This window comes from Plenodomus lingam (genome assembly GCF_022343315.1).
Source record: "Plenodomus lingam strain CAN1 chromosome Unknown contig_9, whole genome shotgun sequence".
Lineage (NCBI taxonomy): Eukaryota > Fungi > Ascomycota > Dothideomycetes > Pleosporales > Leptosphaeriaceae > Plenodomus > Plenodomus lingam.
Window position 1 is genome coordinate 1,021,149 of NW_027093973.1, and position 23,856 is coordinate 1,045,004.

The following is a 23,856-nucleotide window of genomic DNA, read 5'->3' on the forward strand; positions in this document are numbered from 1 at the left end:
TGGAATCAGGATTTGTTATCTTCGCGGTCTCATCTCGTATTGAATGTTTCCGCATATACTTTCTACAAGCTTTCTAGCTTATTTCAAGTTGACACTATTGCTCCTCGACAGTATTTTCGAGCCTTGATTTGCGAGTCGCGAATATTGGAGTACTCCGGAATCTGAGTGTGGGTATTGTGTACCCCTTTTATACTGAGCTGGTATTGGGGACGCAAGAGTTGGCTTCTTTCAAGACGGCAGCTTCCTGTGGACAGAAGTAGTCACTGCGCATTTTTTGCCTCCTCGTCACTTAGTTTCACGGCAGTCTACTTGCTCCCTTTTCTACTCTTGATTTTCAGAGACTTTCCTTGTAGAAGAAAAATTGTGTAGGATAACAGTGGGTGGTGCCTAACTCTCCGGTGTTTGACCTCACTGCGCAAATGCGCACATCTCGTGGCCTAGCAGCAAACGGGCTATTGCTCCTTCCCCCAGGCTCCCATTGCAATTTTGCAATGAAAGGAAAAGACAGCATACGCTGTAAACCTCACATACAAAACAGCACTCCCTCTGCTATCTTCCTCGACTCTACCTATATGCGCAGTACTACCTAAATATACACTACTACACCACTTTGAAAATCCGCGGCCAATTGACTGGAGCGATCACGGTCGCGCATACCACGAATAAAAATACCTCATCTTCATCAATCTACGCACAAGACTTATTCACTTCTATGGGTCGACCCTTTTCCAGTCCGACTACATCAGCCTCCACCCTCAATACCAAACGAGAGTCGTGCAAAGAAGCATGGCGAGACACGAGAAAATGCATCTTGACCTCCTTCGGTTACGGCACAACCGCAACACCCGACGAGATTCCACCAGACAACATCTTCGTACCGATCCAGCAGGACAATATACTGCCCCAGGTCCCCATTGGCCGCCATCATCCAGTGCCTAGAAAGGGGATCGAGGACGACGATAGGCGGACGCTACATACGAACAAGTTTTACACCAATTCCTTTCTGGGCAACCAGAATATGCCGATCTGGACACATCCGTATTCGATATGGTGGGGAAAGGGGTGGTTGGTGCCGGATTTGCTGCCGTCGTTTGGTATGAATGTGACGCATGCTGAGGAACAGGATATTACGTATGGACCAGGGGATCCGGCAAGTGTATGTAAAGACTAGGTGAATGCATCGAAGTGGTAACTGATGATGGGCAGATGTACAAGAATCCTCTGCGGAAACAGTGCCTCATACTCTCTGCCAAAGAGCTCGACGGCCACACGACCCTGACCACCGACACCCATCTGCCATTTTCCGTCAATGTCAACCTCAACGGAAGGTCAGGCCCCGCACCGGTCCGAATGACGTTTCCTGTTGTTCAAGGGATGAGCTTTGTGACTGCTAGTTACAGGAACGCCACGCCCATGATTCATACTGGTGGCAAGGGCTTCACTGACTTTGTTGGCCCCATCCACATGGGAAGATCAGCCAAGTACCGTGTCTCGGACCTAGATGGTAGACCTTGGATCATCTACATCAACCCCGTTCCCGACGTCGAGTACGACAGTTTGAGACTTGTGCGTGTGGATTCGCACACCTTGCTGGCACCACCGGGCTTCAAAGGCACCATACAGGTTGCGAAGAACCCGCTTGGAGCCGAAGGCGAAGCCATCTACGACAGGACATTTGGGACCTTTGTCTGCGAAGCCAAAGTAACCGCCGTGGTCCAAGACACAAGGGCCGTCTACTCACTCCAATACACCAAAGTCGGCACCGCACCTCTCCTCACGTTCGCCCTCCCACACCACATCCTCTCCCTCGACCCCGACCTCAAAAGCAAAGTAACCAAACTCCAACTCCGCACCACCACCAAAGGCAAAGCCACCGCAATCTGGTCCGACAACCTCACCATGATCGAATCCGCCCTCCCATCCACCATGCACTTTGGGCCCTGGAACCCCGCCCAAAACTCCACACCACGTCTCCGCTTCCCCCCCGAAGTCCTCGCCCTCATCGCCGCCGTGGCAGAGCGCGATCTCCGCCGCGCAATGACCGACCCCATCCCCCTCGACTCAATGTACCACGCCGGCAAATCCCTCGCGAAATTCGCAACCCTCGTCTGGGTGATCAAGGACATCCTCTCAAACGACATGCTCGCAACCACGGGCCTCGACAAGCTCAAGCAACAATTCAGCCGGTACACCAGCAACCAGCAAAAATTCCCCCTCTACTACGACGACGGCTGGAAGGGCGTCGTGTCCAACGCCGGCTTCGCCCACGCGGGCGCCGATTTTGGAAATACGTATTACAACAACCATCACTTCCACTTTGGCTACCACGTCTACGTGTCGGCGGTGATTGGCTTCCTGGACCCCGGCTGGCTGGCGCAGGGCGACAATCGGGCGTGGACGAATATGCTGGTCAAGGATTTTGCGGAGAGCGATTATGCGGGGCGGGATTATCCGTTTTCGCGCAGCTTTGACTGGTACCATGGGCATAGTTGGGCAAAGGGGTTGTGGGAGAGTGGGCATGGCAAGGATGGGGAGAGTACGAGTGAGGATGGGTTTGCGAGTTTTGCGGTGAAGATGTGGGGGAGGGTTGGGGGGGATGGGAATATGGAGAAGAGAGGTAGGGTGGTGCAGTGTTTATCCTGGTCTTCTGCTGGCTTACCTACTGCGTTCTGTTTGATTTGAAAAAAGGGATGCGGATATCTACTGACGAAACGCCGGTATCCAGGTAACCTGATGCTCGCCATCCAAGCCCGCTCCTTCAACTCGTACTTTTACCTCCAAACCAGCAACACAAACCACCCGGCTCGCTTCGTGCAAAACATGGTTTCGGGGATTTTATTCGAGAATAAAGTCGAGTATGCAAGTACGTGTTCCCTCGCCTCGACTACCCCCTCTTCATCACTATCCATCTTCCCCCCCCCCCCCCCTTCCCCTAACCCCCTCCCAACCCAGCCAACCAAACTAACCCACCCACCCCAACAGCCCACTTCAGCACAACCCCCTCCCTAATCCACGGCATCCACATGCTCCCCCTCAGCCCCGCAAGCGCCTACCTACGCCCCCGCCCCTTTGTAAAACAAGAATGGGACCGCTTCTTCGCACCCAGCACCACCACCCACGGCACCGCGGGTCTCGCGCGCCGCCGACTTTTGTCTGCGCAGTGGACGCAGCGTGGGGAGGGTGAGGGGGGGTTGGATATGGGTGGTGGTGGTGGTGGTGGTGATGGGTTTAGGGGGGAGGAACGAGGGGAGGATGGTGGTGGTATTGCTAGTACTACTGTTGGTACTACTACTGCTGGTATTGCAGTCTCCCCAATCCACGCCCCCTACCTAGGCATCCTACACGCCAATCTCGCCACCGCAGATCCAAAAGCCAGCTACATCTTCTTCCGCGACGGGATCAACGGGTTTTGGGACGAGGCTTGGATCGATGGCGGGGCAAGTCGGACTTGGTATTTAGTTTTGGCGGCGGCGGGGGTGGAGTTTGGGAGGGTGGGGGGGCGGTGAGATGTCAGGGGAGGTAGTTGAGAGAAGGAGGAGGGAGGAGGGGAGGGTTGATGCTGTATCTCCAAGACTTTCCAAGAGAGAGAGAGGGGGGGGGGAAGGTTGAGGAGAGAGGGGTAGGGGACAGGGATAGGAAGGGGGCGGGGGGTTAAGGGAGAAAAAGGAGAGGGAGAAGAGAGGATGAATACTACATCTCTACGAGAAGAACAAACGAGTAGGCAGGGATACAAAAAGTATCAACGACACCAATTAAACCGTTGTATGCTAGAACATGCTGGTACTAGGACTAGCATAGCAAAGTGACTAATCCTAGGACTACATTCTTGAATATGACAAGATATGCGAATCATGACAGACAAGATATGCGATAATAATAGTGTCAGATCTGTCTTTGCTTTCGTTCTCCCTTGTAGCTTCATGTTTATTTTCATCTTCATCTTCCTCTCTAATCTCCATACTGTATACTCCAAACATTATACTCTATATTTCACCTCACACACTCCACATTTCACTCCTCACACTTCACTCCACACTCCTCACATCCACACTTCGCCCCTCACACTTCACATCCTCACTCCACACCACACTCGATTCTTCAAAAATCCATTGCCATTGTCATTGCTATTCCACTACAACTTCCTCCATCTACCTATACACTCCCACACTCCCTCTCTCCTTCCTCTCCCATCTCTCTCCTCCCGTCCCAAACTCACAAAATACTCTACCCCAGACATCAACAGACACAGACCGAACCATTGTATACATGCAGAAAAAATACAAAACAAAAAGCGCCACTGCCAGGAAAGCATACGATAGGGCAAGATAAGATGGGATAGATGGGAAAATCAAAGGAAAATGAACCTAAAAAAGAACAACACCAGCCAATTCGAAAAAGTGAAGAAACAGAAAGAGACGCCAGGAAAAAAAGACAAAATGGTTTTTGGAAAAAAAGGAAAAAAGAGAAAAAGAAAAGACGAGGGAAAAAAAGGTTGATGATTGATCATAGATCAAGGAAAAAAAGAAAAATCTCAACGGCTCAAACCCGCCTTAATCTGGGTATCTCATCCAATCCAGTCCATTCCAATCCAACCCTACCCATCCCGTCCATCCATCCTCCCTCCAATCCCCAAATTAAACACCGGCAAAGAACCTCCTCACCACCTCACTCGTAATATGGCTCGCCGCATCATCGGGATAAATATAAAAGGCCAGCGCGATAATGGCATAAATGCCAATACACATGGCGCCCTCGAGATAGTTGCTCTTGCCGTCCTGAATCAGATAGTTGACAATGAGCACGCTGATGAAGAAGACCATCGTCTCGAAGCCCTGAAAGTGCAGCGTCATGGGCTGGCCCATGGCCCAGCCGAGCAGGACCAAAAAGGGGGTGACAAAGAGGGCAATTTGCAGACTCGAGCCAATGGCCACGTTGATGGCGAGATCCATCTTGCCCTTGTAGGCGACGATGACGGCGGTGACGTGTTCGGCGGCATTGCCGACAATGGGGATGAGGATGAGACCGACAAACGTCTTGGAGATGTGGGCGGATTCGACAATCGAGTCGATGCTGTCAACGAGGAATTCTGCGCACACGGCCACGAGCAGCGTCACGACGACGAGGGCGATGCCGGCGGCCAGCGGGGAGAGCAGTTGGCCGTCTTCGGATTCGTCCGAAGATTCTTGCGCCTCGGTGTCGGCGAAGAGGCGGTGGTGGGAGTAGAGCTGGAAGTAGAGGTAGAGAATGTAGAGGCCGAGGAGGATGATGGAGGTGCCGTGGGAGAGGAGCAGAATATTCTCGTCGGTTTCCTGGCCCGGTTGGCCGCCTTCGTGGGGCATGACGGCGTAGAGGGTGGCCGGGATGATGAGTGAGGCCGAGGCGACGGCCATGAGGGATGACATGGTCGAGGCGACGGTACCATTAAACGAGGATTCCGTCTCGCGGATACCGGCGGCGAGGAAGCAGCAGCCGAGGACGAGGAGAATGTTGGAGAGAATGCTGCCGAGCATCGAGGCTTGCACGATGCGGATTTCGCCTTGTTTGAGGGCAACAATGGAGACCTGTGGGCAAGGCGCGGTTAGATTTGGGCGAAGGGAGGGTCAAGTCGCAGCGGCAAGGACTTACAATCAATTCGACGGCGTTGCCAAAGGTTGCATTCATCAGGCCGCCGAGGGTTTGGCCCAGCTTGGCAGACAGTTCCTCGGTCGCAAAGCTCAAGAGGGCGGCGAGGGGGATGATGGCGATGAAGTTGAGGATGAAGACGGCCGTGGGATTCCATCCCAGGATGCCAGCGACGATGCCAATGGGCACAAAGACGAGCAAGACGTTGACATAGTTGCTGGCGAGGGTGGCATAGGTCAGATGCAGGACGTGCTTTGGGATTGTCTTGAAGCGCGATTCGTCCTCGTGATTTTGTGTGCGGCCGATGAGCGGAGTCGTCTCGTTGTACAGGCGGCCATTGGGCGGCATGACGGAGTGATGTGTGTCGTGCGCGGACAATCGCGAAGACTGGCTACGTGCAACGCGATGAAAGTCGCGCTTGATGTTTTCTGTGTGCAGAGAGAAAAGGGTACGTTAGCAGTGACACCCTTGTGTGTGTGTGTGTGTGTGCGTGTGTGTGTGTATGTGTGTCAAGTGTAACGCGACGACAAACGACGACACCTCTTACTCTGCAGTGAGATGAAAAGGCAGTGTCGACGAGGCAGGCTTCGTCTAGTCAAGTAGTAGACAATCTAGTTACCGCCCCGCTCTAGGCAGTGCGATGGATAGATTGCTGATGGGGGATGGGGTTGAGCAGAGTAGGTAGGCTGTGCTATGCCTGGCCTTTGCTCGAATCCGTGGGATGATGAAGATCCCTTGGGTCCCTCAATCGTATCTTTTCTTTGTAGCCAAGGATGCCGCAAAACGGCCGGATGCGGATTCAATAGGTGGGCTTGGAGGAGAGAGAGGAAAAAGGGAAAGCGCGGCTACTTACTCATTGTAGAAGCAGGAAAGAAAAAAAGTCACAAGCACACCACAGGACGGGTGGGTTGTGGCTGGCGAGAGGCGAGTTAAGTGACTCGATCTACTCGGAGCTGCCAAGGAAAAGGAGATGGACGAAGGACCGGTAGAGTTGTGATTTGTGAGGGTCTTGCTTGTTGTGCGAATCGCGCGAGGTTGGGGGGGGGGGGGGGGTGTCTTTTTTGTTAGTAGGCCCGAAGCGAGGGTCAATGACGTGCAGGAACGTGAGGGAGGGAATGCAAGTACAACAACACCACTGTAGGTAGTGAACTGTTGTAGTGTTGATCGTGGCGGTGATGACGGTGGTAGTAAGTAGTAGTAGTAGTGGTTGTTGTTGTTGTTGTTGTAGTTGTAGCAGCAGCGACAAGGACAACACGAGATGCCGAGTATGTCAAGAGTGGCAGAGGCTGACGAGCGGGGGGTTTAAAGGGTTGGATTGGCGGGCAGTGCAAGTGAAAGTGAGGGTGTAAAATCTGGCAGGGCAGGCCGGCAGGGTCAAGCAACAAGAATTTGGCCGGGGGGAGGGGGGGAAGAGAGCTTCAGAGAGCTTCAGTCATGCAACTCGGGTGGCTGGAGGAGGCAAAGGGTGGCCGGGAAGGTGTGGGGGTTGGTTGGCAGGTTTGTGGACACAGCCCCGAAAGCCAAGTTGGCCCACTCTCCCACCGCCCCTCCCCTGGCTGGTTCTACTCCCTGTACGTACTCTACTCTCCTCCGTCTTGCCATGACGGGATGGTTTCCACTTTATATCTCCGTCCTCAGAAAGCTTCCCTCTGTACTGTGGGCACGTAGAGGCACAGTACCCTAAGGTAGGGAAGGGAAATAGAGTAGTAGGTACCATGGCAAAGGCGCGTGTGAACAGAGCCAGCTCCATCTGGCTGGGACGACTACAACTACTATCCTAGAGATGGCCAGTACTGTCACAGGATAGTTTGGCCAACGCGTCTCTCTTCCCATCCACTGCCACCACCAACGTCGAGGAGAGACAGTACTAGAGTACTCTGGACTCTCTACATGGATGGCCGATGGATGCAACACTCCTTCCTCTTTCCATCGACGTCATCCCACACCTTCCTTCCTTCCTTCCTTCCTTCCTTCCTTCCTTCCTTCCTTCCCAAACGTGTTCCTGTCTGTGCCCCAGTCCCACATCCTCTCCGCCAAGCCCACTAGTCCCAAACCACAACACCCGCAGCTTCTTCTTCCCTTCGCAAGTGTTTGGCGATGCGCCCGGGAGAGGGGGCTGGACGATCAAATGCGGACCAAAAGGAAGGGCCGACCGAGAGCCAACCAAAACGAACGCCAACCTTGGGAAACCGCGGGACTTGCGGGAGAGTGGAGAGTCGGGGTGTCGCGTCGCGTCGAGTCGTGCCTGCCTTTGGCCTGGTCTTTTGTCGGATGTCCCCTGTCCTGTCTTGTGCTGTGTCTTGTCGGATGTCCCCTGTCCTGTCTTGTGCTGTGTCTTGTCGGATGTCCCCTGTCCTGTCTTGTGCTGTGTCTTGTCGGATGTCCCCTGTCCTGTCTTGTGCTGTGTCTTGTCGGATGTCCCCTGTCCTGTCTTGTGCTGTGTCTTGTCGGATGTCCCCTGTCCTGTCTTGTGCTGTGTCTTGTCGGATGTCCCCTGTCCTGTCTTGTGCTGTGTCTTGTCGGATGTCCCCTGTCCTGTCTTGTGCTGTGTCTTGTCGGATGTCCCCTGTCCTGTCTTGTGCTGTGTCTTGTCGGATGTCCCCTGTCCTGTCTTGTGCTGTGTCTTGTCGGATGTCCCCTGTCCTGTCTTGTGCTGTGTCTTGCCCACGCCCTGGATGGTGAGGCAGCCAATGGTCCGCCAAGACATGCACCGGTCCTGTAGCCCCGGACTGGACGAAACAGCTGTTCGACACTGCATCTCACAACACTTGGCCTGGTACATGCATCATCTATCCAGCTACCTACTACTCACCTGTCGTCTCCACATCTCAATACACGTTGCACTGCCTCTTGCCCACAGTTCCGTCAGCCTCTTCTTGTCGCTGCACTGCACTGCGCCAAATAAATAAGGCCGGGGGACTGGCTGACCTGTGCGCTCCTCTTGGCTCTTTCTCTTCGCCTATCCCGATCCGCTACACCCTTTGCCAAACCATATCCCCCCCTCTCCGCCTCAGCTGGAAGAGAGTGATGGTATCGTGTATCTTGTGCGTAAGACCAAGGCCCAGGTACCATGAGATGTTCGACCTACACGACCTCATCTCCCACCATACCATCATGTCCCAGACCACTACCCTACCCCGTGTCCGTGTCTCTTCCGCCGTCTCACCCGGTTTTACTCTCTGCTTTGAACCCTAGGTACGGCACCCAAGTACCTTGACCCTTCCTTGCCACCCTCGCGCGCCTTTCGGCGTGATGCGTCTGTAGCTTGACCACTTGCGCACACATGTCAGCCAGCCTGTTCCACCCTGTCTCACCGCTCCTGTCGCTCTCGCCACAACTTCTGCGAGATTGTTCTCTGGCCCGAGAATGTGCATAGGTTGTGTTTTGGAGAGTTTTGCTTTTTAGTGGACGGTTTGGGATGTTTGGGTAGGCGAAGCCATTGTGGTTGGAGGACGGTGTTTTGGGAAGAATACCTCGATTCCACGTTCTTGGGGAGGATGTTCTAGAATACGGAGTACCGGGACCTACCTCCACACCACACTCGTCTCGACCCAAAAGCCACGTGCTTCCCCATCCTGCACACGGACATCCTACCTAGCAACCCGAGAGAAGTAACCCTCCCCCCACCAACGCACACGGAAACCAATTGCAAAAGAAAAAAAGAACACGCCAACCACTCTCTCCAACACCCAAACCCAACCCAGCACATGTTTTTCACATTCAAACTGCATCAAGGTATGTTGTCTTATCTCCACCCTATCATCCATCATGGAAAAAGGGTCAAGCACGTGCAACACACAAATCCACCATGTCCTCCTCCGTGCAAGGCGCGGGGATAACCCCTCCCATCCAACCCGCAACATCCCCTCATACCGTAAACCCTCCCCCCAACTCCAACCCAAAAATGCCCCAAATCCAACCTCTGCCCACAAAAACCACATCTCCGCATCCCCACAACCGTCCACCTTCCACCCGCGCAGTTTTCTCATTCCAGCCGTACCGAGTACAGAAACTATGCAGTCTGCTTCTGCGGTAGAGATGGGTGTGCGGGTCTGAGGGTATGGGCATGTGGATGGCGTGCTTGGGTGCGTATGCATATCGCCTGGGATTCGTCATCTGTCGTGCATTTGTATTTTTGCAACCCCCGTGCAAGTGATGTGTGAACTAGCTGGCCTGGACTTGACTTGACGGGAGTGCATGGGGTTTTTTTTTAGAGGTCGGGGATGTGGAGGTGGGATGTGGGGTGGCTATTGTACGGTTGTGTATTGGAGAAGTCAAGGGGGTAGGGAGTGAGTGGGTGTGATGGAGGCTGAGGGGGAGAGTTGTACTGGTATAGGCCTAGGGACGAGTTACATGGGTCTAGGGAAGAGTTACATGGGCCTAGGGAAGAGTTACATGGGCCTAGGGAAGAGTTACATGGGCCTAGGGAAGAGGACAGAACAATGTACAAGCCAAAATTCTGCCGAGTACAGTTCGGTGCCCAAACGTCGGGACATGGAGACATTCAATTTTTTTTATTTGGAAGCCAAGCTACCTTGCATCTTTAGCATTGGCACAGTATCATCTCTCTCCCATCAGACTTCGCAGCTGCATCATCTGTACGTAGCACACTAACTACCCTCAGCCGCATCAGACAACTTCCCCACACCAAGCTCGCCAATGACACTCTTCAGTATCTCTGGCAATATCTGCGCCGCATCGCCCTGGAAGAACCAATCTCCATCGCGCAGCCCACCCGGAATGTCGCTTGCCTCCATATTGACAGTCGCCACCCTTGCGCCACGCATACAAGCCAATTGCACATAACCTGCCGCAGGATAGACCTGCGCACTCGTGCCAATGACCATGATCAAGTCGATCCGCTCTTCCTTCTTGATATATGCGTCAATGTCACTCAACACGCTCGAAGGAAGCGCTTCGCCAAACCAGACAACGCCGGGTCGAAGCAGACCACGCTTGCACTGGGGGCATTTTGGGAGGTGGGCCAGGTCCAGTTCAGGCAGTTTGACATTTTCATCCGAAATGTCCAGTTCCCGGGCTGCGACGGCTGTGGTGGTCGTTGGGTCCGATTCATCGGTGGGGATGGCCAGGGCGGGGACGATGGGATCCGTGTAGTTGTTCTGTTCAACGTAGTTGCAGAAGAACTCTGAGCACTTTACGTCGAACAGGGAGCCATGGAGTAGTTTGAGTTGTGCGCTTGGATGATGTGCTCGAGGTGAGAGGCCTGCCCGTCGTCAGTGTCATGACGTCTCCTACGATCCAAGGTCAATGCATACCATCGACATTCTGACTGAGTGCCACAAATTCACTCTTCTTCCTTGCCAGCTCTGCTAGTGCATAATGTGCTGGATTGGGCTTGGCCTTGAGTGCCATATGTCGACGATAACTATAGAACTGCCAGACGAGACCTGGGTCACGCTCAAACGCCTCGGGAGTCGCCAATGAAGTTGCATCGTGCGTTCTCCACAACCCCCCCGCTCCTCTAAACGTCGGCAGTCCCGAACTGGCAGACAAGCCCGCACCCAAAAGTGCCAGAATCCGAGTGGATTTGTTCAGATGGGCTTGAAAGCTTTCGAGGTCCCCGTGCGGAATCCCACTTGATCCGGTGGCCGAAGTGGCCATTCTGCGGAGGGGGCGTAGTAGCGACAAGTTGGCGATGTCGAGTTCAAGATGTACAGAAGATGAAGAGGGGAAGAGTACATGTGCGCTGGCAGTGTGAGACTTTGTATTCTAGGCAGTCATTGGGGAGCTGCGGCACAGGCGTCGTGCAATGAATACCGGCAAATAGGGCAGGGATGTACGTCAGAACGGGCTTCCCGCACTGGCTTGGAGTTATCGATAAGAATTCTGCTGTTCCCTTCACTCGCTAGCCAACATCCGCCATGGAGAAAGCCTTAGCTAGCGCCAGCCTCGGAAAGCTATGCCTGCTCCGCCTGCGTGGTCACGATCGACATCGTGATTGTTGCCTGTTGTGCTGATGACCATAGTATGGTAGCAATCTCAAGAGTACTGCGGCCTGCTGTGCGCACGCAATGGAGGGGAGTGGATCGACGGTGTCGGCGGGCCATCACGTGCGTTCCTGCCGCACAGCTCAGCTTTGGACAGCCGGTCCACGAGACCCACCCCCATCTGCTGAAGGCTGGGGAAGGTGCGATCCTACCATGCATCATGTGACCACACATGCTGACTGTCCTTCAGTAACACCCAACATCTCTGCCCTGGAATACTATGAGCGCCGCTCGAAGCTTGCCAGAGAACTCGCCCCAGGCTCGATCGCCATCCTCGCCGCGTCAGACATCAAGTACGCCTCTGGCGCTGTCTTCTACAAATTCCACCAAGATCCAGACTTCCTCTATCTGACTGGCTTCAAAGAGCCTGATGCGCTCGCGATCATCGAGAAGCTGGACGAGGAAGAACATGTCTTCCATCTCTACGTCCGGCCAAAGGACCCAAAGGCGGAGGCATGGGAGGGTCCACGGTCTGGCATTGATGCGGCAGAGGACGTCTTCAACGCCGACGTGACAGGAAGCATTGATGATATTCCCAGGCTCCTACCTGAGATTGTCAACCGCTCTGAAATTGTCTACACCGATCTCCCTCAGAGTCGCATTACAAGGAACATCCTCTCAAGATATCTGGCTGGCGCGGAACCCTCACGTACAGGAGGTATAGCAAGTGTGTTCCGCGACTCAAAAGCTTCCATCAGGCCACTACGCCCCTTGGTGAACGAATTGCGGCTGATAAAAAGCCCGGCGGAAGTCGAAAACATGCGCCACGCTGGCAAACACTCCGGTCGCGCCATCACAGACGCCATGCGCCAATCTTTCAGCACCGAAAAGGATCTCGACTCATTTCTAGACTACTGGTTCAAACAGGATGGCTGCGATGGACCTGCATATGTCCCCGTGGTTGCGGGAGGAATCAACGCAAACACGATCCATTACGTCTCCAACGACATGCAGCTCAAGGCAGATGAGCTGGTTCTCGTCGATGCGGGCGCACAATACGGAGGCTATGTGACAGACATAACGCGCACATGGCCTGTATCTGGCAAATTCACACCCGCGCAAAAGGACCTCTACAACCTCCTCCTCTCCGTACAAAGAACCTGTGTTTCCCTATGCCGTACCAGCTCCAAATTCACTCTCGACAAGCTTCATCAAACCGCCAGTAATTCACTTGCCGCTGGTCTAAAGGATCTGGGTTTCAACATGGAGCGCGACGCAATACAAACATTATTTCCCCACCATGTTGGACACTACGTCGGCCTCGACGTCCATGACAGCCCTGGCCTGCCTAGGAGCAGGTTCTTTGAGCATGGCATGTGCGTTACGGTGGAGCCAGGCATCTACGTTCCTAGAGAGGATAGGTGGCCGAAATGGGCCCAGGGAATTGGTATTAGAATCGAGGACAGCGTGTGCATTGACGAGGAGAGTCCATATGTGCTCACCACAGAGGCTGTCAAGGAGGTTGTGGACATCCAAGCCTTGAAGGGCACACCAACAAAGTTATAAGCACGCCCTGCTGCATTGGGATCATTTATCATGTACATACACGCCAACGGACAGGAAATCAGCACTGACATTGTTAGACATCCTTTGCACATACTATTGAGGACATGATGGGAAGAGTGAGGGGTCGAGCTGCAGCGATATATATTGAGCCTGATGCCTCACTTCTCGGTTGGTTGTTAGCTTCCCAACTGATCAGTGCCAATGCTTCTCGTCTTACCACAGTTACCCATTGTGTGGCTCCCCACAATGTGACGCCAAGGCTCCGCCCATGAGCCTGGAGTTGTGAAATCAATTCCTACTGGCCACTGACAGGGTTGGTCTGGCAGTATCGTCCTTTGTCACGATCCCATGAAGATTTTGCCGTACCCTCCATTAAACTCCACATCGACCACCCGGTTCGAGGATATGGGACACGCATGTTCTTTATTTTGTTGCAACATTGGCTACAAACACAGAATCCCTACTTTGGCAAAAGCAAAATAGCAGTCCAAATCTCCGGCAGTCTGGGGACGAACGTCTGCCAAGTGCACTGGCTTACACAGTGGTGTCCTCCAACTATGGCGCACGCCATGACTTTGCCAAATCCAGCTACGATTTCCAGAGTCCAGACGAACTGCTTCTAGAACTACACTAGAATCTAGTTGGGATCGAGCAAATATTACACAGTCTAGAATATCCTCGTCTTAGCTGGCAGCTTGGGCGACAGCGTAGATGGAAAGATACTACAAGCTGCTAGCGAAAATCCTTATCCCAACCATGCGACTAGAAGCTAGGACGCCGACGTCATTTCTGCAGCTACCACAATTATTCAATGAGAGGATTTGGTCCAATACGATGTTAGCTCAGCGTAGTCATCAGTGGGCGTAAGCCGAAAGGTCACGGCCAAGACAAAAAGCTTACTGAACAGAGCCAAGGCCCGCAAGAGATCCCATGGACCAACGTCATTGGTGGCACATACTACCTCAGGCCGCCATGTGTGTATAACTTTCTCACAGAGCTATCTAGACCTTTTCTTAGGCAAGATGCAAAACTGGCCACGATGGGAAGAATGCAGTGCACGGCGACTTGCAATGACGTGGAACCGAATCACCAACGCCTTCGTAGGATTATCACATGCCAGTCCGAGCGAAGGTGAGTTCTTTAGGATGTCTTCGTTCCTACGAAGGTATGCCATCAGAAGTGGGCCTATCCAGGCTTCCACGCCAAAGCAACGCTGTTATAGCAAGGTGCGCCTCTTCAACCCATCCAAACCATATCAGTGTCCATAGACGGGAAGTTCTCATGCCAATCCTTGATGTGCGCTTCTCACTCGGCTCTGAAGTATGTTGGGAAGCAACGATCAGATGCGCAATCAGCGTATGGTCAGTGAGCAGCGTGATGCATGCAACAGATACCCAAAATGCCACTCGCACGCGCGCGACTCCATCATCATTCATGTAATTCGTCGGCGCACATACACACTGTGTCGTCCCACACAAGCCCTGCTTATGGATCCTTACGACCGCGCTGTGGCTGTGGAATCTTTGATGAGTGGTCCTATGGGAAGACATAGATGGCATTGAAGGACTCAATGTCGGATGAATTCCGCACGGGCGTAAAGAAAGTTTGAAGACTTCTAAGCCTCTAGACTCGAGGACGAGGTATTGCACCTCATATTGACCTTATACGCCAAAGGACTGCATGCTTTTCATTTCAGATTGATCGATCTCAACATCATGTCTTCCAATAAGTTTGGTAGATCTACTAATGTATGCTCATGGGCAGTATCTTGGATCATAAATCCACGTATCTCGCCCATATCGTGCCTCGATGGAAGTCATATCTTGACTAACATGTAACGCCACTCAACATGACAGGGGCACACCAGAACCTGACCTGTGTGGTGAACATTTGCATAATACCTCATTTGAGGCTTACTGATGAGCCATGTTCTGTCCGTGACCTCCATAGTCTCGAACGCCTTCGGTTAATCGGATGGTGATGGCGGACGCCTCATCCTCGAATAGAGGGTGAGACAGAACTACTACTCCGATGCAGTATGCGTCTAGAAGTATAAAGATTCCCTCATGGCCGTCAAAACAACATCATTCATCACTTCTTCTCACCACGCTCGAATTCGCACTACACCAGAAGATAACATTTCCAACATGCATTCCATCACTTCCTTGCTCGCTCTCTTGGCTACAACTGCGATAGCCTCACCTGTGACCCTGAATGAAGCTTCCACCTTGGAGACTCGCGAAGCCAACGTGTACAAGCGCTTCGAATCCTTGAACCCACTCAACAAACGCGAGATCAATCCCAACACTGTCAACGCGCTCACCCCCGAGCAGCTCACTGCCCAACGAAATGCACTTTTGCTCGCACAATCCGAGACTGCCCGAGAAGCCATCCTATTCCCCAATGCCCCCAACGCTGCCAACGATACGTTTCAGTACATCAACAACACCGTCCTCCCTCCAACCGGTGGCACCATCTTCCTCTCAACCATCAACAACTTCCCCGCTCTCGGCGCAACAGGTCTCTCCCAGGCCGTCGGCTTCGTCAACCCTTGTGGCCTCAACACACCACACTGGCACCCTCGCGCCAACGAATTCCTAACCGTCACCCAGGGTACCCTAATCGGCGCCCTCCTCCTCGAAAACGACAGCGGCTTCGGAAACGTAGTCGGGGGCGCCAAACCCGTCGTCGGACCCTTCACCCAGATCGAAACCTCGCTGTCCAACTACACCGGTATGCTCTTCCCCAAGGGCCTCGTGCACTGGCAATTCAACCCAGAGTGCGAGCCTGCCGTCTTCGTGGCTGGTTTCGATATCCCTGATCCAGGCCGGGTCGAGGCTGCCCGTGCTTTCTTCTCTGGAGAGCCGGATGAGGTGCTTGCTGCCAGCGTTCGATACTCGGAGTTTTTGACGCCTGCGCAGATTAAGGGACTCAGGCCTACCCTTACCAGTGACTTTACTAGTATTGTGGAGTCTTGTGCTAAGAAGTGTGGTATTCCTTTTGAGTGAGTGTGCAGGGTATTGCATGGATCGTCTAAAGACTCAAATGTCGGTCTAAGTTTGAGGTTAGTTTGTTGATCGTAGAGGGATTTTCGTATTGTCCTTGATATTTTCTCTCGTTATTTCCAGATCAGTGTCAAATTTATTCCTCTCGTTTGTTTGCAACATACATTCGCTTTTTTGATGTCTTCAGAATCAGTCAAAGAATTTAGCTAGCAATAGCATAATGATACACATACATTTAAGTCTTTACCCCACTCTGCAGTCGTAATCACTTAGTCCCCCAGTGCTTCCACATCAACCATTCATCAATGCTAGCGCACGTACATTCCACCTGTTTACAAGATGAATCATGAGAAACTACGAACCCTTCATCACTTCCGCCACCCCTTCTCTGAACAGCAACATCGCATACCACAGATGCAACGTCTGCAACACCTCCGGACTCAATGGCTTATTCTCCCTCGGATTACATCCAGAATGTGCAAACCCGATCGTAACAGTCCGAGTCCCAGTCTGCACCTTGCCTTGATCGCGTGAAACATCTGCCACAAAGAAGCGATGCACGCCTGCAATAGCGCCGCCGTCTGACCCAAACGCGAAATCGACATGACTCTCAACAGCCGCCAAATTGCAATCAACGACCCGAAATGCACCGAACAAAAGCGCGTGAACTGGCGGTAATGTTCGATTCGACAGTTGCGAAGTAGACCAGATGTATGACGAGACTGGGACGTCTTTTATAGCGCTAAAGTCCAAGATCTCCGTCCCCATGGCTCTCAGAATACTCCTTTCAGGAGCAAATACGCGACCACCGAAGAATCCTCTGACGAATCGGGCGAGGATTTCTTCATGCTTTAATGTGTTGGAGATTTCCACGGTAATGTGTCGTGAGTCGTGAATCGGAATGTGTCGATTCGGATTCACAATCGCTACCGCTGACCCTTGATCCAACGACTCTGGAATCGATGCAGTGCGAACGATTTGATCTATTGGGATATTTCGAACGGCAACTTGGATCTGACGGAGGTGATAGAGGCCAGTTGCCGCGCAGGCTACGAGGGCTGAAGTTGCGAGTATTGCTTTCATTGTGCAAGTTGGGTTTGGTGCATGGGGACCGTGACTTGGGACATTGTTGGGAATACGAAAAAGGGTGCTTATGAGATGGCAAGATGACTCTTTGTAGTCTCGTGTGACTTGAGTCTTTCTTTGCGCCTTCTTCTTGGCGGGTCGGGAATACAAAGTCTCGCTCCGGTCTGGCCCGAGTACGGAACTGGGTGTGGGATGCCTTAAGAGTAACTCGCTAGAATTTGGAGCACAGAACGTGGATGAAATCTATAAAAAGATTCAGATGTTTGACGACGGATTTGATGGGTTCTTTCTGTGTTGGTGAAGGTATGGCATGTTGAATGTTCGCATCCTGAGTTTAATCTTTCAACACCCATTACCTACACATATTCAATCCACAAACCACCAACATCAGTTCCTCTCTCTCCGCCATCAAGTCGTACCCTAGATCCCTGCGGTTTTTCTGGACTGGCTTTCGCTCCGACAACGACGTTGCCGTACACAAAACCTGCCTTCTCCGTCTGCGCCGCCTCGTTTTCATTTGTAGGCAATCTCAGTATGATCTTCGCTCCGCTAGCAAGTCCACCAACCTGATGAACGCGTCCAACATGGAATGAGACTCCATTCCCTTCTTCCTCGCCATGGTCGCCCAGTAATGATGAATATACACGTCTTGTTTCGTCCAAGAGAGCTTGACTCTTGACGATCACGGTGAGCTCTCGTACACCCAGGGCGCCGCATGAATGTGATATTTTCGAGTCATCAATAGGCACACGGACATTGCGAGGGGTGATGTCGTAACAAAAGAATGGGATACGACCACGCACATCCTGTCCTCCTTTTTCGCCCTGCGGGAAGAGAAGGGACCACTTTACATCGATCCCGTCAGCCCGCTTTCTACCACCTTGATAAGGCTGTGCATGCGTTGCTGAAACTTTTTTGTAGTTGTCGTCAGGACTGTCGTTGTTGGTCAGACACCAGTCTTTCCAGCCGACGAAGGCGGCATCTGGTCCCCACCAGTGGGCAGGGGCCAGGTCCGTGTTCACAAAGCTGATCAGCTCGATGTAGCAGCCATCTGCTAAGAGTATCAATGTGTTGGAGGTGGCGCCATCTGCATGGAAGCCGCCAGGTGTGAGCGTGAAGTTGTCTTTGAAGTACTGCGGCAAGTCTGGCAGCTTAGTGGCAGGATCCACGGGTAGGAACAGAATGAGATGGTCGAGTGCTTGGGTTGTAGACGCCATCTTTTGAGATTATGGAAATGTTAGCCTTTCGTCTAAGAGATTCCTCTAGATGAGCAAGCGTCCGTTCCACTTACCTCGGTGGCTCTCGATGAAATTGTAAATGTTCCTTGTTTATGATGACTTAGGTGTTGTGATTACTTGGAGTCTTACTGAGGTATCAATATAGAGTTCAGGTGCAAAGTTGAATGCATTTGGAGTTGAAAGGAGTCACACAGCACTTGCTCTCAAATGGGGAAGACGTTCCCCGCAGGGTGGGGGTGGGGATCCCAGTACCTCAAATCACGCTACCATTATACATCGGATAAGGCCATCTTCAGGCATCACTTACTTTTACCAAACATGTCAACTGGTACTCTGCTAGAACATACCCTTACCGGTAATGCTTCGAATTTGATTGCTTCATTGGATCAGTTCAATGCAGTTTCGGCTTCCAAATAGCCCCATGATTACATTTCCAGCAAGGTGACCCATTTCGTATTTGCACCAAATCTTTTGTTAAGATCATCGCCGCCTCCTCAATTCTGTACTCGATCAACCTATGAAATCGGCCTGGATCCAGCCTCTTCTTACTTTGAACGAGACGGTTCATAGCTATCTTGCCACTGGCGGAATACCGATATGCACAAGCAGCTTGAGATTACTCACAGCGACCTGTGGTACCAACGTTGCAACATTCCTAATACTCTCGTCGCATTCAATTCGGCATTCGGAGGTCTAAATAAAAGCCCAGAAACGGTAATGGCTGCAATGGCTCCACACCCCCACTGATATCTCGCAGTCATCTGTGTCATAAGAGCATCTATCTCGACAAATGTTGGATGCTCATGCGAAACCTAAGCTTGACAGATTCCTTGAACTTTCAAAATTTCCATATAAATTACAGGCTGCTGCCACTCGACACATGAGCCATCACAGTTGACTGCCTCCTTCCATCCACTGGTGCAAACGTTCCCAGATCTCCTCGCTGTTCTTCTCCATGAACATCATATGTCCATTTCCATGAATTCCTGCTTTTCCAAGTTCCAGATGCTCCGCCTTCGTGCAACCTGCCTGCTTCAAGTACTCCACTGTGCAATAATCATAGGGCGCGTGGTAGCTCGCCTCCCCTGTGACTGTGAGAATTGGTAATGGTGACAGATTAGGAAGCTGCTTTGGTGCTGGGACATTTGATTGCAGGACACAGGGAACAGTTGCGTTGTTGGTATTGTTGCTGGTGATGTTTGCCGGCAGAACCACTTGTCTCACCAAGTCTGCGAGTGGGTCTACAACGGTCGGTTCGTAATTCAACGGTATGTCTGTCAAACCCCACTTTCGCGCTGATCCTGAGCCGAAGACTGCTTCCTGGAATGGCGGGCCAGTCGGCTCGAGGAGAATGAGACCTTTTGTGAGATTGGGTCGAGCGTCCGCAATGAGCAAAGGCATAAGTCCTCCTTGGCTGTGTCCAAGCAACCAAGCCGGCTTTCCAATCAAGTCTAGCAAGTCAGATCCGGCGGATTGTACTGTCTGTTGTTGGTATGTAGCGTTTGAGATGAATTGTACGTTGGATGAATAGAACGTATCGAAGATCGAATCACCCATCACTCCTGTTCCGGGCCATTGTGTATGCAGCTTAGCTTGCGGCCAGAGATCGTAATTCCGAGGAGCAGTGAAACGTTCTTGAATGCGTTCTGCAGAGTACGTAGATGGTGCTAAGGCTCCATCGCGAGGTGCCCATGCTGAGCGTCCGCGGAAGGTCTGGTCGACAATGTAGACTGTGTAGCCAGCCTCGATGAATTGCGCAGTCCAAGATTTCCCTCCGTCAGGTTTGTTTAGAAAGTTGGTTCCAGTCTGGCCTTGTCCGTGAATGAGGACGATTGGATGGTATTTATTATGTCGTGTCGAAGGAGGCGATAGTTTCTCCACATACATCTGATCTTTGAAGATGTGCCCACCATTTCCATCGTCGCTGTATCCACCGCCAATGTAGAAGTAAGTTCGAATTGCTGCGGCCTCGGATCCTACATTGTTGGCACTCTGAGCGGCTGATATGCCAAGAAAGAATGTAAGTAATCCCGCAAACATTGCGCAGTCGTAAAAATTCATATCACTTCGGGGACAGATCTTGGAGCTCGCACAGTAGATGCTGAGGTGTTGCAACGACTTTTTGATTGAATCAATTCTTACTCTTCGCCCTAGTTTATACAGCTATGTAATTGTAATTGTAGCTTAGCCTGTCATCCCAAGATTTTTCTGCTACTGCAACAACCATGTCAGTTCACCGCAATTTTACAACCCTGTCTCCGCCCCACAATCCTCTAGGAACGTGACCTACATAGCAAATCCTCGCTAATCATACTCTTGGCAGCAAAGGAAAACGATCTTTTAGATTATACTGTGCAGTCTTGTTACGCATTTGGCGAGACTCTATACTTGGTGACTGCCTATGGTCGTGAAGCTCAAATGCGAATTGAGCATCATCAGATTCGAAGACTCCTTTCAATTACTACGGGACCTATGAGGAAGAGGGTGTGGATAGTTGTACCAATATCATGAAGCCGGTTGCTTTTATATTTGGCCCATGTTACCGTAGATGGTACGGTAAGTATCATGCCAGCAATTGATGGCCCACAAAATCCAGCTCGAGCGCCTTACAATGTTCCATATAGCAATAATAACCTGTCAAAATATGTGAATTGTATAACATTCAGTGAATGGAACGATCTATGCAGCGGCCCAAGTTGTGAGGCATATAACTATCTACGTCCAAAGTCATTAATTCCTTTGGTCTCCGGTGTAAAAGAAGTTACGGGGAAAGAAAGGAATCAGGGACTGATGCGCTGTCAGTTAGGAGCTTTTGAAGCAGGTAGAGTGCATCATAAATTGGATACTAGGAGTGGTGTTTGATCCAATTTCCGATAGTGAAGTGACTGTCAATTTTTCGACGAGGTAATTTCTTCCGATTTAAAGATGGTTTACTTGAGAACGTATAGGATAGTTGAGCTGCAAGAAATAAAATTCCTTTGTTCAAGTCCCTACACCGGAGTCTGACCAAAAGGTCATCTTGTTACAGTATCACTACATCATCCCGGAATTTCATCGTCGCGTTTGTGGAGGGATGTTAGGTGCTGCTTGTTAAGAAGCGCAAGACGGCACATCACTGCCCGTATTAAGGTCATGTCACCCATGCACTAAGAAGTGGACTGTATTCATCAACGGGCTTGCAAAAGTGCATGTCATGATGTCATTTGAATCTAACTTGCTTATTTCTTTTCAGTTTTGGTGATAGTGAACTTTGTAGAGAGTTATCTTCGGTTCTACGAGACTGGTCAAGGACCGTGGAGGACATGGTCGTATGGTCTAATGAGGCAAATATTTGCAGGTACAAAATGTTTCGAGTTTGTGGTGCGTGGTCCTCGAGAATGCTCTCCCAAGGGCACGTAGTAGATGAACGATCGTCACCATCCACAGACTTGCCATCCCCTCCGCTTGCCTGATTAACCCCTCCCCTTTTCACCTACTCATCCTCGCTGTCCCCATCAAACAGCATACCGCTGAGCCCCTCTCTCTCCGCCCCAATCAATGGTGCACGCTCGCCTTCCCGACGAGAAAAGTGTCCGCCAACGCTAATGACCAACGTGCTGAGGCCATGGACAAAGATGCTGCCCAGCACCACAAAACTGACAATGGGCCAGATCATGGCAACCGTGCGCTGCCTATCTGTTGGCAAGTGCTTGGGTGGTTGAGGAAGAGGGAGTGAAGTATCAGTCTCCAGCTGGGCCCGGGCTTCGATGGCAAGAAACAGCGCACCCACGCCCATGGGACCAAAGTGGCCTACGAAGAGGGCTTCGGTGGTTGTACGGACGAGGGGAAGCAGTTTGCACTTGTATAGTGTGAAGACGATGGGGATGCGGCGGAGGAGCAGAACTACTGCCAAAAGGCCGATAAGTCGGAGTGGGGTGATGGGGTCAAGTGCGCGGAATGTCTCCCATGGTACCATTGCGCCGAAGAAGACGAAGAATGCCGAGTTGATCATGAGGTCGATGATGACGGGAAGGGTTGTGTTCTCTGTTGGTGAGTTGCCGCCATGGCTGAAGCCGCGGCCTGCGCAGAAGGCTACAAGGAAGTCGTCGACGCCGAGAGTGGATGCAAGACCGATGCAGAAAACAGCTGCGAGGAGGTAGAATGCGAGATAGGACGCTGGACCAATCATCTGGCGTTTTTCCGAGAAGCGATAGAGCCGGTTGAAGAGGAAGCCAAGCAGAAGCCCCAGAGCAATGCCAACCACGCATTGGTATAGAATAGTGATTAGGAACCACTTCTTGAAAACCCCGCCCGCTGTGCTCTTAGTGATCAGGCTCAGTCCCATGAACAAAAAGGGAAAAGACACGCCATCGTTACACCCACTCTCCGCGCTGAGCAAGTCACGGATGCGTTTCGGCACACGCTCGCTGAACTGAGAGTTTGAGAGAACAGAGGCAGCAAGGACCGGATCTGTGGGAGTAAGACAGGCTGAGATGGTCAAGGCAGTCGCAATGTCCACGTCGAAGATGATCATGATGAAGCCTGCACAGATGAGCCAGCCAATGGTCATGACGGGACCCAGAAGAACGAGCAGGCCGCGCCACTTCTTGCCGATGTAGCCATCTGGAAGCTCGAGACCAACGGCAAAACATTGGATGCCGACAATGACGCGGGTGGTTTCTTGCATGATATCCTGTTGTTTCGTCAACTCTATCTTTGACGATACATGCAGGGTATTCGCACATCTCCAAATCCCCACGAATTCGGGTCGATAAAACCGAGTCCACGAGGTCCCACGATAATGCCAAAGAGGGTTGCGAGTGGGGGTTCGGAAAGATGTAGACGGTTTCGTATCATCAACGAAAACAACGCATACAAGATGAGAAACGAGGTGATGATGAGGTACGACAAATGTGGACCCGTGGGTTCCAGCTGTGACCAAGCCATGATATCTGCCCTGCTCTTTTGTTTTCTGCCCCCGTTGCCTTACTCTTGGTTTGCTCGTTGCAGTTGTGGAGGAACCGTTGCGGGTGGCGGTAGGTAGCTCCCGAGTCTAGTGAATGGACCAGCGATCGAAGATGAGTGGAAAGCTCGCAAGCAGTCAACAGCAACGCTCTTGAAGATTACAAACGAAAAGCAGACCAACAGGGAAATGTGAATCTTCAAAGGGGAAATACCACAGCACAATCTCTCCAGCTCAGGAAGAGACAGTGCAGGACAGGATACTCGCAAGCAGGTCAAAGGAAGAGAAAGAGGGCATCCTCGAAGTAAGTATCGCCCGTGTGAGACAGAGTCGGGGAAAGATGGGTCATCGATGACGGAATTGGCTCTTTTGGGAAGGGCGCTCGGACCGGGTTGTATTTTCAAGTTAGGCCATTTGGACTCTGCATGCTCTTCAAGGTGGCCAGGAAA

General features: G+C 51.8%; 10 protein-coding genes across 10 annotated transcripts; 4 read left to right on the forward strand and 6 right to left on the reverse strand.

Moving 5' to 3' along the window:
* Positions 1-712: 712 nt before the first annotated feature.
* IAQ61_010868 (uncharacterized protein) lies at positions 713-3,506 on the forward strand (the record flags this gene model as incomplete). Its single annotated transcript, XM_066098961.1, has 4 exons — positions 713-1,156; positions 1,207-2,536; positions 2,726-2,863; positions 2,983-3,506. The coding sequence occupies 4 exons, from the start codon at positions 713-715 to the stop codon at positions 3,504-3,506; spliced, it is 2,436 nt and encodes an 811-aa protein (XP_065951119.1).
* Positions 3,507-4,634: 1,128 nt separating this feature from the next.
* Positions 4,635-6,479, reverse strand: IAQ61_010869 (uncharacterized protein; the record flags this gene model as incomplete). The annotated part of the gene is made up of 3 exons (XM_003834842.2): positions 4,635-5,561; positions 5,626-6,050; positions 6,476-6,479. 3 exons carry the CDS (start codon positions 6,477-6,479, stop codon positions 4,635-4,637), a joined length of 1,356 nt encoding a protein of 451 aa, XP_003834890.2.
* A 1,010-nt stretch (positions 6,480-7,489) lies between these two features.
* IAQ61_010870 (uncharacterized protein) lies at positions 7,490-8,380 on the reverse strand (the record flags this gene model as incomplete). The annotated part of the gene is made up of 1 exon (XM_003834843.2): positions 7,490-8,380. The coding sequence occupies one exon, from the start codon at positions 8,378-8,380 to the stop codon at positions 7,490-7,492; it is 891 nt and encodes a 296-aa protein (XP_003834891.2).
* Positions 8,381-10,232: 1,852 nt separating this feature from the next.
* Positions 10,233-11,244, reverse strand: IAQ61_010871 (uncharacterized protein; the record flags this gene model as incomplete). Its single annotated transcript, XM_003834844.1, has 2 exons — positions 10,233-10,846; positions 10,899-11,244. 2 exons carry the CDS (start codon positions 11,242-11,244, stop codon positions 10,233-10,235), a joined length of 960 nt encoding a protein of 319 aa, XP_003834892.1.
* Positions 11,245-11,610: 366 nt separating this feature from the next.
* IAQ61_010872 (uncharacterized protein) lies at positions 11,611-13,136 on the forward strand (the record flags this gene model as incomplete). Its single annotated transcript, XM_003834845.2, has 2 exons — positions 11,611-11,770; positions 11,821-13,136. The coding sequence occupies 2 exons, from the start codon at positions 11,611-11,613 to the stop codon at positions 13,134-13,136; spliced, it is 1,476 nt and encodes a 491-aa protein (XP_003834893.2).
* A 2,066-nt stretch (positions 13,137-15,202) lies between these two features.
* Positions 15,203-16,144, forward strand: IAQ61_010873 (uncharacterized protein; the record flags this gene model as incomplete). The annotated part of the gene is made up of 1 exon (XM_003834846.2): positions 15,203-16,144. One exon carries the CDS (start codon positions 15,203-15,205, stop codon positions 16,142-16,144), a length of 942 nt encoding a protein of 313 aa, XP_003834894.2.
* Positions 16,145-16,495: 351 nt separating this feature from the next.
* On the reverse strand, positions 16,496-18,444 carry IAQ61_010874 (uncharacterized protein; the record flags this gene model as incomplete). Its single annotated transcript, XM_003834847.1, has 2 exons — positions 16,496-17,470; positions 17,590-18,444. 2 exons carry the CDS (start codon positions 18,442-18,444, stop codon positions 16,496-16,498), a joined length of 1,830 nt encoding a protein of 609 aa, XP_003834895.1.
* Positions 18,445-18,672: 228 nt separating this feature from the next.
* On the forward strand, positions 18,673-18,882 carry IAQ61_010875 (uncharacterized protein; the record flags this gene model as incomplete). The annotated part of the gene is made up of 1 exon (XM_066098962.1): positions 18,673-18,882. One exon carries the CDS (start codon positions 18,673-18,675, stop codon positions 18,880-18,882), a length of 210 nt encoding a protein of 69 aa, XP_065951120.1.
* A 471-nt stretch (positions 18,883-19,353) lies between these two features.
* On the reverse strand, positions 19,354-20,526 carry IAQ61_010876 (uncharacterized protein; the record flags this gene model as incomplete). Its single annotated transcript, XM_003834848.2, has 1 exon — positions 19,354-20,526. The coding sequence occupies one exon, from the start codon at positions 20,524-20,526 to the stop codon at positions 19,354-19,356; it is 1,173 nt and encodes a 390-aa protein (XP_003834896.2).
* A 1,086-nt stretch (positions 20,527-21,612) lies between these two features.
* IAQ61_010877 (uncharacterized protein) lies at positions 21,613-23,391 on the reverse strand (the record flags this gene model as incomplete). Its single annotated transcript, XM_003834849.2, has 2 exons — positions 21,613-23,137; positions 23,188-23,391. The coding sequence occupies 2 exons, from the start codon at positions 23,389-23,391 to the stop codon at positions 21,938-21,940; spliced, it is 1,404 nt and encodes a 467-aa protein (XP_003834897.1). The 3' UTR covers positions 21,613-21,937.
* Between the last annotated feature and the right edge of the window lie 465 nt (positions 23,392-23,856).